This window comes from Pieris rapae, chromosome 1 (genome assembly GCF_905147795.1).
Source record: "Pieris rapae chromosome 1, ilPieRapa1.1, whole genome shotgun sequence".
NCBI lineage: Eukaryota > Metazoa > Arthropoda > Insecta > Lepidoptera > Pieridae > Pieris > Pieris rapae.
The window spans coordinates 11,595,148-11,611,350 of NC_059509.1; the positions used below are offsets into that span (position 1 = coordinate 11,595,148).

Sequence of the window (16,203 nt, forward strand, 5' to 3'; positions counted from 1 at the left end):
CCGATTGGTGATCAGACGGAATTAAATCAATGTCAGTCAGATATAAAAATGAAAAAGTAATACAATAATTGTTATTTTGGAAATGCCTGATGCAAATATGGCTATTTCCATATAATATAAATGCATTTTATACTAGCTAGCGGTTAGCAATAGATTTTCAGAAAAAAGGCCATCAAAATGTTTTTTGTAGAAGTATAGAAGAATATAGATCACAAATAGTTGTCATGTAAGTATAATTTCTGTGGAATCTCTTAAAATACATTTGAATTTCGAATCATTATTATTTTACTTTCTTTTTAGATTTCAAATAGCCATTTTTATATTTACTGGCAACATCATCTAAGAAGAAAATTTAATGATACATATAAACATTTGTATAATAAAAGAAATGGATCGAAGTGGACTTATTATTTTAAGACATAAAACCTATTATTTCAATTACAGTAATTTCAATACAATATATTTTATTGAAATACTTAAAATAAACAGGTAATACGATATTTAAAACATCTATTTAATCCTTAAATCTTACCACGCTACCACTTTTTTTAAATGTAGACAACATTTCTTGTTTGATTATATTTTATAGTAATTCGATAATTAGACATGTATTAAATACCTAATGAGCATAACATTTATAAAATAAAACTGACAACTCGATATATTTTGTTGTAGTTCAATTTATCATTTATGCTCTTTCTTTCATTTCGTTTTCATGGACCCCTTTCTTCTTACCTGTCTATTTCTTCTTGAGCGCTTCAGACAAGCGGCACCTGTCAAACCGAGTCTTCGCTATTTCTACCAAAAGGGCGGTAGACCTATCAATTTGCTGAGATTCCATGCCGTAGTAGCAATTCTTCTCTTTACAGAAGTCCATGTATTTTCGCCACTTCTCGTCTCTTGTGAGGCAAGTCGGGTTTCCGATTATTATGAGCTTTGCTTTAGCTCGTGTCAAAGTCACGTTATAACGCTGGAAGTAAAAAAAAATAAGTAAAAAAAAACTTGACCCCCCCCCCCCCTCGATACAACGCGGCGTAACGTTTTTCTGTACCCAATAGTAAAAAGTTTCCTTACCTTATTAAACCTAAAAGTTGCAATTTAAGTGGTGTTAAGTATCGGAAAGTTAAAAATTATATTAAAAATAAATGCATAATTCAATCCCCGCCCAGCATTGTAACGTTTTACCCCATAAATTCATTACGTAATACTTGAACGCCCCTTTTCCCGCGACATTAATAATTTTGATCTGTGTCACTAGAAAATTACGATTGTCTGTATCCTATTCTTGATGTTGAAAATGTTCTTAGATAAAAATTTTCTAAACCCTCACCTTGTCATCAACCAAGAAGCCCAGGCTGTATTTGGCATCATACTCAAGTAGACGACAGTTTGCCCGCACTGTCGACACAAGGATTACTCTCTTCTCTTTGCCCTGGAATGACTCTACTGTCCCCACCTCGATGTCAGGCATGTCGATACTCTTGAGCCAGCTCTTCATCTTGTACACCTATAAATATGTTCCTACATGTAAATGATCTACGTCTGTTGGTATCCCTTTTTGTAAGTAAGAGAACTTCCAATGGCGACGTCAATTTTCATTTTCTTTCTCTTTCATGTATAAGATTCTACGGTTTCGATGTTTGTAAATATGTGAGGAGCAAAAATAATAAAAAAGTCTATTCATTTTAAGTAGGTACATCTTTCTTTTCATAGTGTAAGATTTGGGAACCCTTTTAAGTAAATATACGTGTGTTATGGTTCCCAGCTTTTCCATAACAAACATAATAACTTAAAATATCATTATTTAAGCAATTCGTTTCCTTTTTTTTTTCGAACCGCTATCATCACACCTGAGTGTGTGCATGAGTTAGTGTGTGGGTGTGAATGTGAGAGTGAATGTGTGAGAGAGTGAATGAGTGAGTGAGTGAGTGAATGAGTAAAGTGTATTTACATCGTGGGTCTTAAAAGCAACTCTAACACTGCATAAGGCGTGATCATAAGCCAGTCTTTTATTAGGGTTTTTAGTTTGTAGGCCGTGAGAGGAAAGATGTTAAGCAGCCTATTTAATTATTTAGAATATTTTTATAAAAGAAATTTATAAAAATATTAGAACATGTATACTAACAATACATAATTGACCTGTGTAGTAATATTATGCTGACAAGTTAAATAATGAAGAATGAAGGAGAAGCCACACGAAACTACCTTTTGGAAGGGACAACTAGAATCATCTTTATATTTTATTTAACGTTCAAAAGTGACATTTTAGGTGGTCTTATTGGAATAAATGATTTTGACTTTGACTTTAATACTTTTATTTTGATAAAGAAGTGATACTGACACTAAATACAAGAGGGTTCACAAGTGCGTCGGCCTTTTAAGACATAGTACGCACGTTTCTCAAGACAATTTCATTCGGAAATACTTTAGTTGGCACTTTACATGATGTGGTGGCAAAAACTGCCTTAATAAACGCTCAGTTGTGGGACGAAATCTTATTAATTACTAGATTTCCAAGTATTAGAAGGAACGCACTCGCGAACCCTCTCGTATTGAGTATCGGTATCACTTAAGATCAGGTGAGCCTGGTGCCCAGTTCTATGAAAAAAAAAAAATATTTTTTAATAATTAATTTAAATGATTTTATCAAAATAAAAGTATTGAAGGTGGATTCCGTGTACGCCAACTATTTGCGGGTTCACCCGTGTTTTTTCGTACATAGCCTTCAAAACCCCAATCAGCAGTGATAGTGGATGCAAACAAATAATACCTGTCTAATGTACGGTGCGATCACTCCAATGTCCTTTGGCAACACATTGTGGTCCTCGAGCAAGGCTTGAGTGTAGCGCTTCAACATTTCCAGTTCCCTCTCATTGAAATAGCTAGAAATAATATATAATTGTATCTTCATAAATTATTTTAATGGCTATATTGTCAATCAATTTGTATTAACAATCAAAAAGTTGCTAGCGTTTTGCCAGATTAAGTTGCCGCTGCAAGTTAACATGTTGCATAATATATTATTGAAGTTTGTGGCAAAACAATACTGTTTATTATTTATAACTAATGGTAATGACTTTAATATGAAAATGATTTTGAATTAAACTAAGCCAGTCATCTAAAATTATCAAAACTGATATGAGCCGAGAGCTTCCAATTTATTTCTTTCATAAACCTACAGCTGACAAAAATGTATATATAGAACAAATAATTACACTTAGAATATAGCCAGTCAGCTTACTACCATAAAAAATCAATACCCATAGGATAATAACTGAGAAATAAAAATAATGTATAAAAAGGTGTCACAGGGATCAAACATTTAAAATTTATTTTAATTCACTTTTTATTAATTTTTAATTTCTTTAAAGTGTAAATATGTTATATTTTGAATTAAATATATAATAAAAAAATATATTTAAGTTTTATACCTGGGCGCATTTCCCATTCTTTGTTCTCGAGAGTTAACTGCGTGGAAGATAACTGCACTGTCGCCGCCAGGTAGGCCGAGGATACTGGTTTTGCTCAACGGGTCCAATGGGGCAAGGGCCTTTAATATAAAAAAAAATATTTATTAACACTCCACTGCATTATGTACTTACTGGTGTAAGAAACATTTCAAATATATTTATTTTGTAATCTTACAGATAAGATTATACTAAACATATATCCCAAGATGGAATACATAATAATATTTACAAAAGAAACAAAAAATATTAAATACATTTAACTAGTTTAGTGTCAGTGTGAGAGTGAGGGTATGTATGTGAAGGGCATGAGTTCATGATGAACAGAGTTTTGAAGAGTTTGGGGCTGATGTAAGGACCGTGAAACACGACTACTGTTATAACCTGTCTGGTATTATCAGGTACATGAAAATTTGAGGTACAGAGATAAAGTCCAAAGTATCAATTTGAAAATGCTTACACGTGTTTCTATAGATAAATTGATAAATCACGAATTTACATTATTTTATATGAGTAGTCTCTTCGATATAACAGATTTTGACTATAACATGTTATGTAATTAATTTTGGCTATTTTTGACAGAGGTTTTTACCTCTGTCAAATTCCTCAAAGTCCTCTGTCTGGTTACCATCTGTCTTACTTAACTGTAAGACAAATATGTGTTTTGTTTCTTTCTTACCTTTAGATTATTTCCATAGAAGCATTTATTGGGTATGGCCAATATATCGGGGTCAGAGCGGAAGTTCTGCACGAGCATCGTAATGTAGTCCGGGTTTGATTCGTACATGTTCGTGTACGTCGTGCGTAGACGCTCCAACAGCGATGTGCCTGCAACGTATTACTCTCATTTAACAATCAATCAATATTTTAATTGAATAACAATATCAATCATCAATGGAAACAAGTTGTTTTATATGTGAAAAATAACGTTGACTTTAGATTTAGTTTGAAAAACTATACGTCGGCTAGTAATGTTCACAGAGTAGAGAAGGGCAAAAACAAACGAGAAACATACTCGACAAATCAAATCAATGGAGCCAAAGGCGCGAAATTTAAATATTGCAACAAACTATAAATAAAACTTGTAGTTTTATATTTTTGATATTCGTAATTGTACTAACTACCTAATAATTTTGACTTTTTTTCATTGAAATTTCAAAGTCGTTTTCCCACTAAAATAAATAAGTACAAGACCTCACCTAAACCTCTTTCCTTCGCGTCTCTGGAAATGCAAACGGGTCCCAACTGTTGAGGGTCACCAGCCAGAATGAGCTTCCCATTGGGAGCCAAAAGCCCTGTGATGGGGACCAACACCGCTGGTTCAGAGGCTTGAGCCGCTTCGTCCACAAACAGATGAGTCATTTGGAGTTTTTGAGCTGCCTGGCTGCGGAGTCTGTGATGTATCACAAAATGTTTTAGTCCACACAAGACTAAAGTTTTAAGGATTTGAAATCGATTTTTTTTTTAATTTGAAGATCAAAAAACGTATTTGGCAAGGCTTTCATGATATTAAAAAAATGTCTATATGTCAAAAATACCTGTCAGCGTTCAAAGCTCTTCCATAACAAACGTAAAAGTTAGTTAGCCCTAATTTTGTTTGGCAGCTCATGTTTTAAACAATCAAAGCAACAAATACAGCAACTGATAATTTCAATCTCAAATCTTTATTGCATTCCTTATGTTAATATTTTACACGTCACATATTATTTATTACAATAAGGACCTTGGTTAGACACAGCACTGTGATAGATCATGCTCCACCATAGTAAATACATTTCTATTCTTACAAGATACATTATTTATTTTGCGAAAAGGAGAATGTACTTAACATTACTAATGAACTTAATGTATACTTACGTTGCATATTTAGCGGCATGTAACAGAGTGGTCACTAATATCCTGTAAGTAGCCACTTGGACGTTGCCAACAGAATAAAATGTCTCGAAGCTAATTCCATTCGAAACTGGTGCTAATGCCGGCGGCATGACTGTCCTATTAAACAATTTCAGGTCCCACATATATTTCGATAACAATATTAATTCAAACAACAGTAATCTCTCCTATAACACAGTAAATTAGTTCCGCGTTATAGGAAACGTGTTGTAGGACGTTACATACGACTCCATTTAATGCGTTATGTACAAATTTCTCGCTAAAGTGGATTTACATTGAATATTAAATGTGTTATGAACGAAATATGTGCGTGCAAATCATTATGTCACAGTACAGTAATGTAGGGTGTGAAATCCCCGCGTTATTAGGAGAATGCCCGTGTTATATGTGGGACTGAAATCGCGTAATATGCAAATGCATTATAATATTACTGTGTTATGAGGGGGTTTACTGTATACTTCTATATAAATCTGCATTAAATTGTTTGACTCGGTAATCAAATCATTAATTAAAAAAACCTCCAAATTATTATTTTTCCTATCTAGGTGAAATTATTATTAATTAATTAAATTATAATCAACTTATACAAACAAACTGTTGTGGTCTCGGGCAGATAACCAGCGCTGTGGAACACATCTGCCCCAGAGCATAATTCAGACCCAGGGCCAGTGACAACCACAACACAACACACACACACATTACACACTTAAATGTACCTTATTCTTTTTTTTTTCATAATTATTTATTTTTTTTATTATTTTGATTTTTGTAATTCTGTGTATGTGTAGCGTTCATAAATGTTATGTATATGTCTCATATATCTTTTAATTATATACAGTTAACAGACAACACATTTCGCTCTTAAAAGCTTAGAGGGATCGATGATAATGCTTGAAAAAAAGTTCTACTATACTAAAAAAAGTCTAAGAAAGCATAGGCAGTTTAAACAAGCTTCAACTGAAAATTAAGCAATTGTTAAAAATATGTACGAATCGATAGTTAATAGTGCCACACACTTATCGGACCCGATAATCGATTTAAAAAACGGTTACAATTTGAAATTAGAGAAATAAACTATGACGTCGTTCCGATAAATCGATGTCACTAGCGACCTACCATTCGCGGCACTGCGAGTTAGCTCGGAACAGAAAGTTCGTAATGTTGAGTTGCTTATTATACTGGAGGAGCATCAAAGCGATGTGATCCGCCGCCATGTTTGAGTCCGTGCAAACCAACACGCGGTTTCTTGGATTACGGACCACAAGCTGGAGTTAAAATGGAACAAATTTAGCCAACTATTAAAAAGTGAGAGCAGTAGGCGTAGTAGCTTCAGCGAGCGACTCTCAATCCTGTGGTCTTGGGTTCGATTTCCGGCACCAATGGTCTATGTGCTCATTTAAAATTCACTCAAAGAAGGAAAACATCGTGACGAAATCGTGTCATAGACTCAACTTGTCTATAAGATTAACAAATGATCATGAAACAGACTCAGAAATCTGAGGCCAAAACCTAAAGAGGTTGTAGCGCCACTGGGTTATTAATTTCATTAAAAATAAAGATGTTTTAATTATTATATACTTATGCGTGGCTTTTGTAATACATTAAATAATAATTCTAAGCAATATTAAAAAGTAGAGTCCATTTTTTTAAAAAATAAAAATTATTATTAGCAATTATTAGTACATTACAAAACTAACTAAGAGAAAACACTATATTACATTATGATAACCATATTTTATGTACCTGAATAATCGCCTCAACGATGGTCATAGTCTTTCCAGTTCCGGGCGGGCCATAGACAATGTAAGGAGCGAGGCCATTGGTTCCTGACACTATGTGTGCAACGGCTGATCGCTGTTCTGGGTTGCTAGCTATTTTGTCGTTATGGAATCTGTAAAATGATTTCATTTATCATCTGTTGTCTAAAAATTAAATCTATTATTTGTGTATTAAACTTACAGGAAATAACCACTCTTGGTAAATATTGAAACGCGTATTTATGATGTAGAAAGCAATTTAATTTTTTTTAAGTGAAACTTCTTTAGAGGGTAGAAACGAGGGTAAAATTTATAAGGATGAAACGTCACGAGCAAGATGGGTTTTCGTCGTTACACGCTATTGGTTGATGTATTGATTGTTACGACGAATTGGTTGTTACATAAAACTGATGTATTTATAGTCATAGCTTATCATTTATATAAGTAGGCTATAAATAAAATAACGATACGCCGCCACGAGATAAAATCGAGAATTAATTAGTCCAATGAAAGCTAAGAGAATAGGTCACATTATACCTTGTGATCATCTGAAGAGGGACCTTCTTCTGACTCATTTGGGGAAATACTCTTGCTTCTTGTTTACTCGTAAAGAGTTTGTGGACTGCGTCATGCATCCGCTCTTTCGGCACCCGCGACATTATGAATCGGACATCGAATAATGCTTCGGGATAGTAGAACACAAAAAAGCTGAAAAATTGTTAACTATTATGTTACAATTTAGAACAATACACCGTGCTTTCGCTTTATTGTGATTGGACCACAGTGATTTTGTTTGACCAATCACAAAGCGATAAGCGCCGTCGTTGTCTTACGCCCGAACCCAATAATAAATCCACCATCTCACATTGAAAACAATCTGAGATCACACCCTGACAGTCGATCGATCTCCTATCTGCATACCAATAACCAAACCCTACGAAGACAATCCATTTTTGCTCTTTACACTCATATTTGATAATCAATATAAACCAAATAACGTAAATAAAACCATACAAATAATATTAAATATACATGTCTACGTTTAAAACATATCAAATAGCTTTTTAATTATTTTAAAAACATATATTGGCACAGTAGATTTGGTTGTTTTTCTTGATTTTTCGTAACAACGTCTTTAAAGTATACCTCAGAAACTGAAGCGGATACAAACAATCTGATCTCAAAAGTGCACTACGAGAAAGTATAGGTACTACAACAAAAATATTGTTGCCTTGAATCGATTCAGCTGCGGCGCCACAAAACGGCATTAATAATAAATTGTTTTGTTCACGTATTATTCATAGGTTCGGGATTCTAGAAAGTTCAAATTTATAAAGCATACTTACATTGTCCATGCAATAACTTTAATTGAATTATTAAGTAGTAACAATAAAAGAATTTAGAATTTGCAGCGAATCAGGTACAATATGAAAGTACATAAATACATGTAATATACAATGCAATATTAAGACATGAAAATATTATAAGATGTATAAAGTTAAATAAGATTAGCGATCTTAAAAACTGCATTACAACGAAATTTTACTTTTTCAAAATATATCGTAAAATAAAAAGATGTATAGTGTCTTTGTATTCCATATATTACTCAATGATATAATGATTTTAATTGGATCCCAGAAAAACATGATGGACCACGCAATCTTCAATTATGTTATATATTTCGCTATACATATGTTTACATACTTCTTTATCAGGAAATATCTGTTACAATTGAAATAAAACATATCGTATAAATACAACACAAATCTCACTCACCTTGAGTCCAGTCCAGTAAGCAAGATAGTATTGTCTTCGATATTTTTAATTGTGCTCTCGAACACATAGTCTGGCGCGCCTTGTGGCCGGACAAACACACGATCACCTAAACACCATTATGTTTATCAAAGAAATATATGTATATGGGCATTCTCTGTCCCGTAGAGGGTCTATCGACATGGGTGAAGAACCATACAGAAAAAGTAGATTCTACTTGTAATGTTACGATTGAAAGCTTTAACACACAATGCATTTATAATTCTGGCCTTTCTCTAGAATTTCTTGAAATTTGTGACCCGCCATTAAAAAAAATTGCCTACCACTGGTCTAGAGATTCAATTTACTCTCTGATTAATACTTTACTGACATACTGACCGACACACACTAAAAGCCGTAGAGCAAACATTTATTAGGAAAAAATAATTGTAAAATGAGCTAAATTGTTGCTTATTTCACTGTTCTATGCTTTTTTAAATAATCACCCATAAAATACATTTCAGAAGTAATTTCTCGTTACTGTCTCTATTTCGGCTCAATTCAAACGATGGCTATAAACGATATTTCTTAGAAAATATGTTAGCAGCATGATATGGTATTGTTTTCGTCGAGAGTCTAAAGAAATGTTTTCCAACTTTTGCCAATCTAAAACTCTAATCCCTCCCCAATGTAAATACATAATTTATACATATTTAAAAATTTAATTGTTAATTTACGAAATTTATAAAGAAATAAGAAGTCACTAGGATATTGTTAACGAAACAATAAGTGAATTTTCAAAACATAATGACAAACTGGAATTGAAATAGTAAATAATTTTAAAAAAGATATTTTTTTTACAGTTGGCATCATGAAAATGTTCAGTACCACGTCTTACAAAACCAAGCTATATAGGCTAGTCAACTTTTGTGTCAATATGTTCATTATACGTAATTTTATAGTGTAGCCTAAGTCACGAACACAAATATTTAACGGATTTAATATTAATATTAATGAAACAAAAATCATATCTGTATAAAACGTGCATTTATCATTGAATATCTGTACTATAAAATAATCCATTCGGGTCATACACGATATGTTTCTCATATATTTTTGAATATTAACTGTAATCTAAATAAAACCGTAAAACAAAAATCTGAGAAAATAACAGGCAGGTAATATGAAACAATATCTGACATTTGGCATAATAATTTTCTTTACAAATCGGTGGCAATAAAGTTTTTTTTCTTATTTTACCCATTGCAGCGTCAGCAGATGTTTTCTTTTGTTAACGGATTAGATATTAATATAAGGGAGTACCTGAATAAAAAACATTTAGAAAAAATAATTACCTCGCAACAAAGAGGGCCTCTTCTCAGCCAGGCCTGGTACTTCGAGTATAAAGAATTCATCTTTCTTTGCCAGCGTCACGCCAAACATGTTGTATTTCTGTAAATTAAATCTATAAGTATACCCGAACATCCTTATAATCACCGTCCAGAGAAAATACTAAAACTTGGCGATTAAAAAGAGTGGCGGAGAGTTTATTGACAGTTCTCTTTCGTCCTACGCCCTTGATTTGAGAATTGGCAGTAAATGTAAACGTTTATAAGTGTAGGTAAACAAGTTACCTATATGAATAAAGATATTTTTGTTTTGTCTAATTAAGAATAGTTTTAAGTTAACTATATTCTTTTAATATATTATACTAAAAATATTTAAGATATTTATTCGTGTTATAATTAAAAGACATTGCTTGATATTGGGAGGTTTCCACAAGAGAAAAGAAAAGAAAGTTTCATGGCCTCGGAGAAGCTATGAAACTTTCTGAAACTTTTACAAGTCTACCGACTTACCGTAACTTTGTTTTGCAGGCTCTAAAATATTAATGTGGTTTAATTTTTCATTTTATTTGTTTATTACTGTTATTTTTATCTTTTAGTTTTGGTTATTATTAATATTTTGTTTTGTTATATTTTATTTTTGCTTATTTTGTGATCGTTTCTTTTGTTTTTTCCTTTAATAAATTGCTTAAGTTGTAATGTAATTGATGTTTAAATTTGTGATGTCATATTTTCTTGTATTTTTTTAGGAATACACATTTTAGAATGTTTAAATAAATAAATAAAACTTGGGCGACCGCAAAGCACACGGTAAATAATAAACGGCTCAAAAAGTTTTTCCTCCAACTTCGATTTTGTTCCCTTTGGAGTAGAGACTCTTGGGCCGTGGGGTTCAAGTGCACAGGCGCTGATTAAAGATGTAATAATAATAATAATGTGTGAGCGGTGACTACAGAGTTGGTGCTTTCCTCGCTCAACGAATAAGTATCGCAATACAAAGAGTAATGCTGCCAGCGTTAATACCTTTACTGCCACGGGGACCAAACTATTTAAATTTGTTTTATTTATTTTTATAATGTTTTCATCATAACTATTTATGTTAAAAGTTTGTAAATACTGTATATTTGATTCTTATGATTACTTATGAACATGTAGTCACCCTAAATACATATTTATTAGAAAATTCGAATGATTGTGGGTGTCATCCCTAAGATTTAAATCTTTCGAATTTACTTATTAGGTATCTCACTTTATCCTAGCGAAGTATTTTAATAATTTAATTTATAGACGCTTGTTTACGACAAACGTTTAACATACATATTTATTTAGGTACGTTTCACAACAGATTAGGTCGAGTTAAAGTTTGCGATATTTTTCAATATCACGATTAGTTTAGACGTACATATAAAAAAAGGACAGATTCTCTGTTATTGGGTTAAGATTACAGAAGACTTTGCTGTCAGTACTCCTGATTTATTTTGGTTTAGCTAAAGTTAACATAATATTACTATCATATATTTTTAATAAAGTATAATTGTAAAAAACATCTTATTAAAATAAATACCCGCAAGTTAATCTTCGCAACCACTTCCTCCCACCACAGGAGATGATGGAAGAAGGCCACATAATTCCTCCTGCTGCAGCCCTCATCGAAGATCATACTGTCAACAAAATCTATACATAAACAAAAATAATCGCCAAAATTAACGCCTACACGATACCAAATCAGATAATAATTCTTTGATATCATTATTTTAGAAAAATTGTGTCTAATAATATTAAATTTATTTGTATAATATCAGTATACGAGCGAATGATAGAAGAACCAGAGACTTCATTTAAGGGTTTTCATGTTGTAGGCTGATGTAGTACGTCAATTTGTTTAGCCTAAACTGTAGTATCGTCGACACCTAACTTTGAACTTGTAGTCTACATGCGTGGTGGGAATAATCATTTCACTGAGGAAAGCTACACGCTAAGTACGAACTAAAATAAAATAAATAATAAATCAGTGGCGCTACAACCTCTTTAGGCCTTGACCTCAGATTTCTGAATCTGTTTCATGATTCTTTTTCCATCTAATAGGCAAGTAGGTGATCAGCCTCCAGTGCCTGACACACGTCAACTCTTTGGGTCTAAGACATGTCGGTTACCTCACAATTTTTTCCTTCACCGTTCGAGCAAATGTTAAATGCATGCACATAGAAAGAAAATCCATTGGTGCACAGCCGGGGATCGAACCTACGACCTCAGGCATGAGAGTCGCACGCTGAAGCCACTAGGCCAACACTGCTCTTAATCTCAACTCTGCTAAGTACGAACTAACGCGGCTAAAACAGAGCCATCCAATTTAAAATTTAAGTCCTACATTGCCTTCAAAACAATCGATTAGGTAAATCGCGAATTATTTAACTAAATGTTAAAATACTTAGGCAATTTAAACATAATATTAACTAATTGCTCAGCACACGAAACATTGCAAAGCTAACAAACACAATATTATACAAATATCTATTTGAGGGTGTCCCAAAAAAATTTAAGGGTAATAATCCCCTAACCGGAAAAAAAATTGTCTTACCTGCGTCTATGGCCATAAACACATGCCTAATACAATGGTTTTTTTTTTGTAGGTATACAAATTTTTTTTTGTTAAGAATAGACAATAGATTTACGTCTACATAATGAATGTAGTGTTTTTATGAGTACAATTCTTTTAAATATAAATGAAGTAATTCTCAAAACAAAATTACATTTATCAGTACAATGTTGAATCATCCCGATATTTTCATACTTCGCTTAATAGCTCGTCAGCGTATATTTATTAACAACATAAAGCAACTAATCTTATCATTTTTAATTACTAAAAATGCATGCGCTTTTTTAATAATGTTTTTTTAAATTATATCGATATTAATCACTTATCAATCAAAGAATATATACAGTAACAAAAGATTAAAGAAACTAGACAGATAAGATTAATCTTATATTATATCCATAACTATGCAGTATGTCTCATCAAGTTATATATAAAATATATAGTTAAGCTAAATAACATAAATGGTTTTCAAATGCATAATAAAAAAGTTCTTATCACAGCTTAAACACAATTTGATTGAGACAAATGCTTTAGTTAAAAATGATTATTTGTTATAAATAACGGGGTTAATATTGGGGTAAAAAATGTTTCCTTCAAATAAAATATGCGGTATATGATTTATAGAACATAACATTTACTGAGTATGTATATAGTATAGAATTGTTTAGTTCTGTATTGATAATTTAAAAAACTTCTTACTTGGTTGAATTCAATAATAGCTCGAGTTGTTCTCTTTCATCAGAAGGGCATTTCAAGCTCTTTAATGAATTATCTTTCAGTCCAAGGGGCAAGAGAGTCTTCAATAACTTAGGAACTGTGTAATTCGAGGATGTTCTAAAAATATAAAAGGATGATATTTTATGAGTGACCTCAAAATACATAAATAATAAATTTCACATAGAGCTGTTCACTAGTCTTAAAAAATAATTTATCTTAAAATTATCTTAACTACTTATATTATTCTTCATTATAGACTGAAAAAAATTAAAAATCTAAATATTATTTAGAATGCATATCAATTGCTGAACAAAATTGTGATTGTTAGTGGTTTACAGGGACTGTAATACATAAGAATTAATTCAAGGAACAACAAGCTTAATTAAACTGTTTAATTAATTAATTATTTATTTTCAGGGGGGAGGTTGAAAGTAAAAAATTACTTACGGCTGGCTTGTGGAACTGACATATAATGGTGCTTTCTCCCAAACATCATCTGTGTATGGGTATTTGATGCTAGCATATGTCTCAATGTGCTCTTGTACCAACACTACCTGCAAATTAAAATTTGTAAGGCATTTGCAGCGAAGGTAGGCAGAATACTATGAATTGTAATACAAGAAATGTAGGTAATGAAACCAAACAAGATATAGATTAAAAAAATAATAAATATCAAAGTGAACTATTCTTACCATTTCTCTGATGAATATAAGGTTCTTATTATCACTTTGACGGAAAAGTGTAAACATAATTGGCATCTCATACTGTCCAATGTCTGCAGCATTGAATGTTATACACACTATTCCCTTCAATGATGTTTCTAAAATGTAATGTACAAAATCGTAAAATAGTATAGGTAATTGCAAGTTGACAATCTTATTTGGCACCCTAAGAAAAGGTGGATAGTAGAAATAGAAGTGGTAAAAGGCAAATAGAGAAAGAAAGCCATGGACGGATTAAGTTGGAAAAAGCTGGATGTATACAACAGGATAAATAAAATAATGTTTAAAATGAAACAAAAATAAACTGTGTATTATCTTTTTTTCATGATTGGTAAATTAATGGGCTTTATTATTATTATTATATCTTATTTAATTACAGGGCAATGTCAAAACTGGTTTAATATAATATAGTTTTATTAACAGTGCATTGCTATTGTATGTCAATAAATGTGTATAGACACATTTATTGACATACAATAGCAATAAATGTGAAATGACTTCCAATCCTTTCTAAAAAAAATGTGTTGAAATAACAAAAGTATTATCCAAAGTCCAAAAATATTATAGAATTTAAGTATTAAAGAACAACTGCAGAATAGTTTTTCAATTATAATATAAATCTAATAATTATTATCGATTGAATACCCTAAAATTTAATTCCTACTTACTTTTTGTAATGATATTTGGTTCTTCTCCAAAGATGAATGGATTTTTTTCCACGAGAAATTGTGGTTGAGGGTGGGCAAGTTGTACACCAATTATAAACAGATCCTCTTTTTTCATGTCATTACTTATGTCAAATGTAAACTTTACTTGCTGTTGTGGTTTTACCTAATTAATATATTTAATTTTATATTATTTCAGTAAGTAGTACATACTTATATTTTTCACTCTCAATGCAAGAAGGCTCATAAGTGTGTTGCCTTTAATAATCCCAGATGGGATATATAGCTCAGTTAAATAATTAATGTACTTATTTCAATTATACTTACAACAATTTGAATCTTGTGATGGTCACAATTTTCAACTTTCCTACCATATGCTGTTTTCATTGACAAACTTTCCGCATGACCAAAAATCTTTACCCCTTCTTTATTTTTACTGAAGTAGGACCTTATAACAAAGTATTGAAAATAAGGAAAAATTGAATGATAATAATCAGTAGTTACTTTGAGTAAAACAAGGAAAAATAAAAGGAGACGTTTTTTTCAATATACCTTCTAAACAATGATTTTATAGATGATAAGGGTCAACTTTAAAATTTGCCTAATTTAAAACATTCATCTCGGTTGCACTATTTTAATCGTATATAAAGTTCACAGGTACTTACTTGTTATTATTATAATTTAGTAATATCAAATTACACATATGTTTTGGAGTATCCTCATGATGGATAGCAGGATTTTCATCGTACGCTTCGTCAACAACACCACAAACTTTACAAAACTTGTTCCTGCGAGAAAATTGTCACAAAAATTATCTTAGGTCAGTACAAAAATAGCAACAAAGAAAACTTTTTAAATATGCTCACATCTTTAATTCTGCAAAACAGCCTCCCTACATCCGATCAGAAAAATATAGCTTTGTTACACAGTTCTCACCACAATTTTTTATACCAAACGATAGGCAAGCCGGCCGAAAGGCCGAATGTACCGATATAACGTTTTACTCATAACAAGCAACAGTCAATAACAAACAACCAAACTGCTGAAACTGCGTCAGCACTCAGCAACGGTAGACGGTAATCCCCGGCCACAGGGCACAGAGTACCTTTTGTGTATTATATTATACGAAGCGGCAAATGAAGTGGTGGGGCTTACATAACAGGTTTCGCTCGAGACGTTTATATACTAGGTCTTACATTTGCGCACGAATGCGAGCTAGTCTAGTCCATCTTCTTGTCCATTGACGGCTTCAAATTCCATAAGTAAGAAAAAAATCAAATCGACTGGG

General features: G+C 32.1%; 1 protein-coding gene across 1 annotated transcript; it reads right to left on the bottom strand.

Moving 5' to 3' along the window:
- Positions 1–431: 431 nt before the first annotated feature.
- LOC110993050 (RNA helicase Mov10l1) lies at positions 432–16,026 on the bottom strand. Its single transcript, XM_045634493.1, has 20 exons — positions 15,782–16,026; positions 15,581–15,703; positions 15,243–15,363; positions 14,919–15,081; positions 14,221–14,348; positions 13,976–14,082; positions 13,511–13,645; positions 11,780–11,876; positions 10,225–10,321; positions 8,894–8,999; positions 7,655–7,825; positions 7,104–7,251; positions 6,477–6,625; positions 5,325–5,459; positions 4,667–4,860; positions 4,147–4,295; positions 3,432–3,550; positions 2,771–2,882; positions 1,331–1,507; positions 432–970 (listed from the first exon to the last, which is right to left on the bottom strand). Coding segments are annotated over exons 1-20 (2,664 nt in total). The 5' UTR covers positions 15,784–16,026; the 3' UTR covers positions 432–739.
- Between the last annotated feature and the right edge of the window lie 177 nt (positions 16,027–16,203).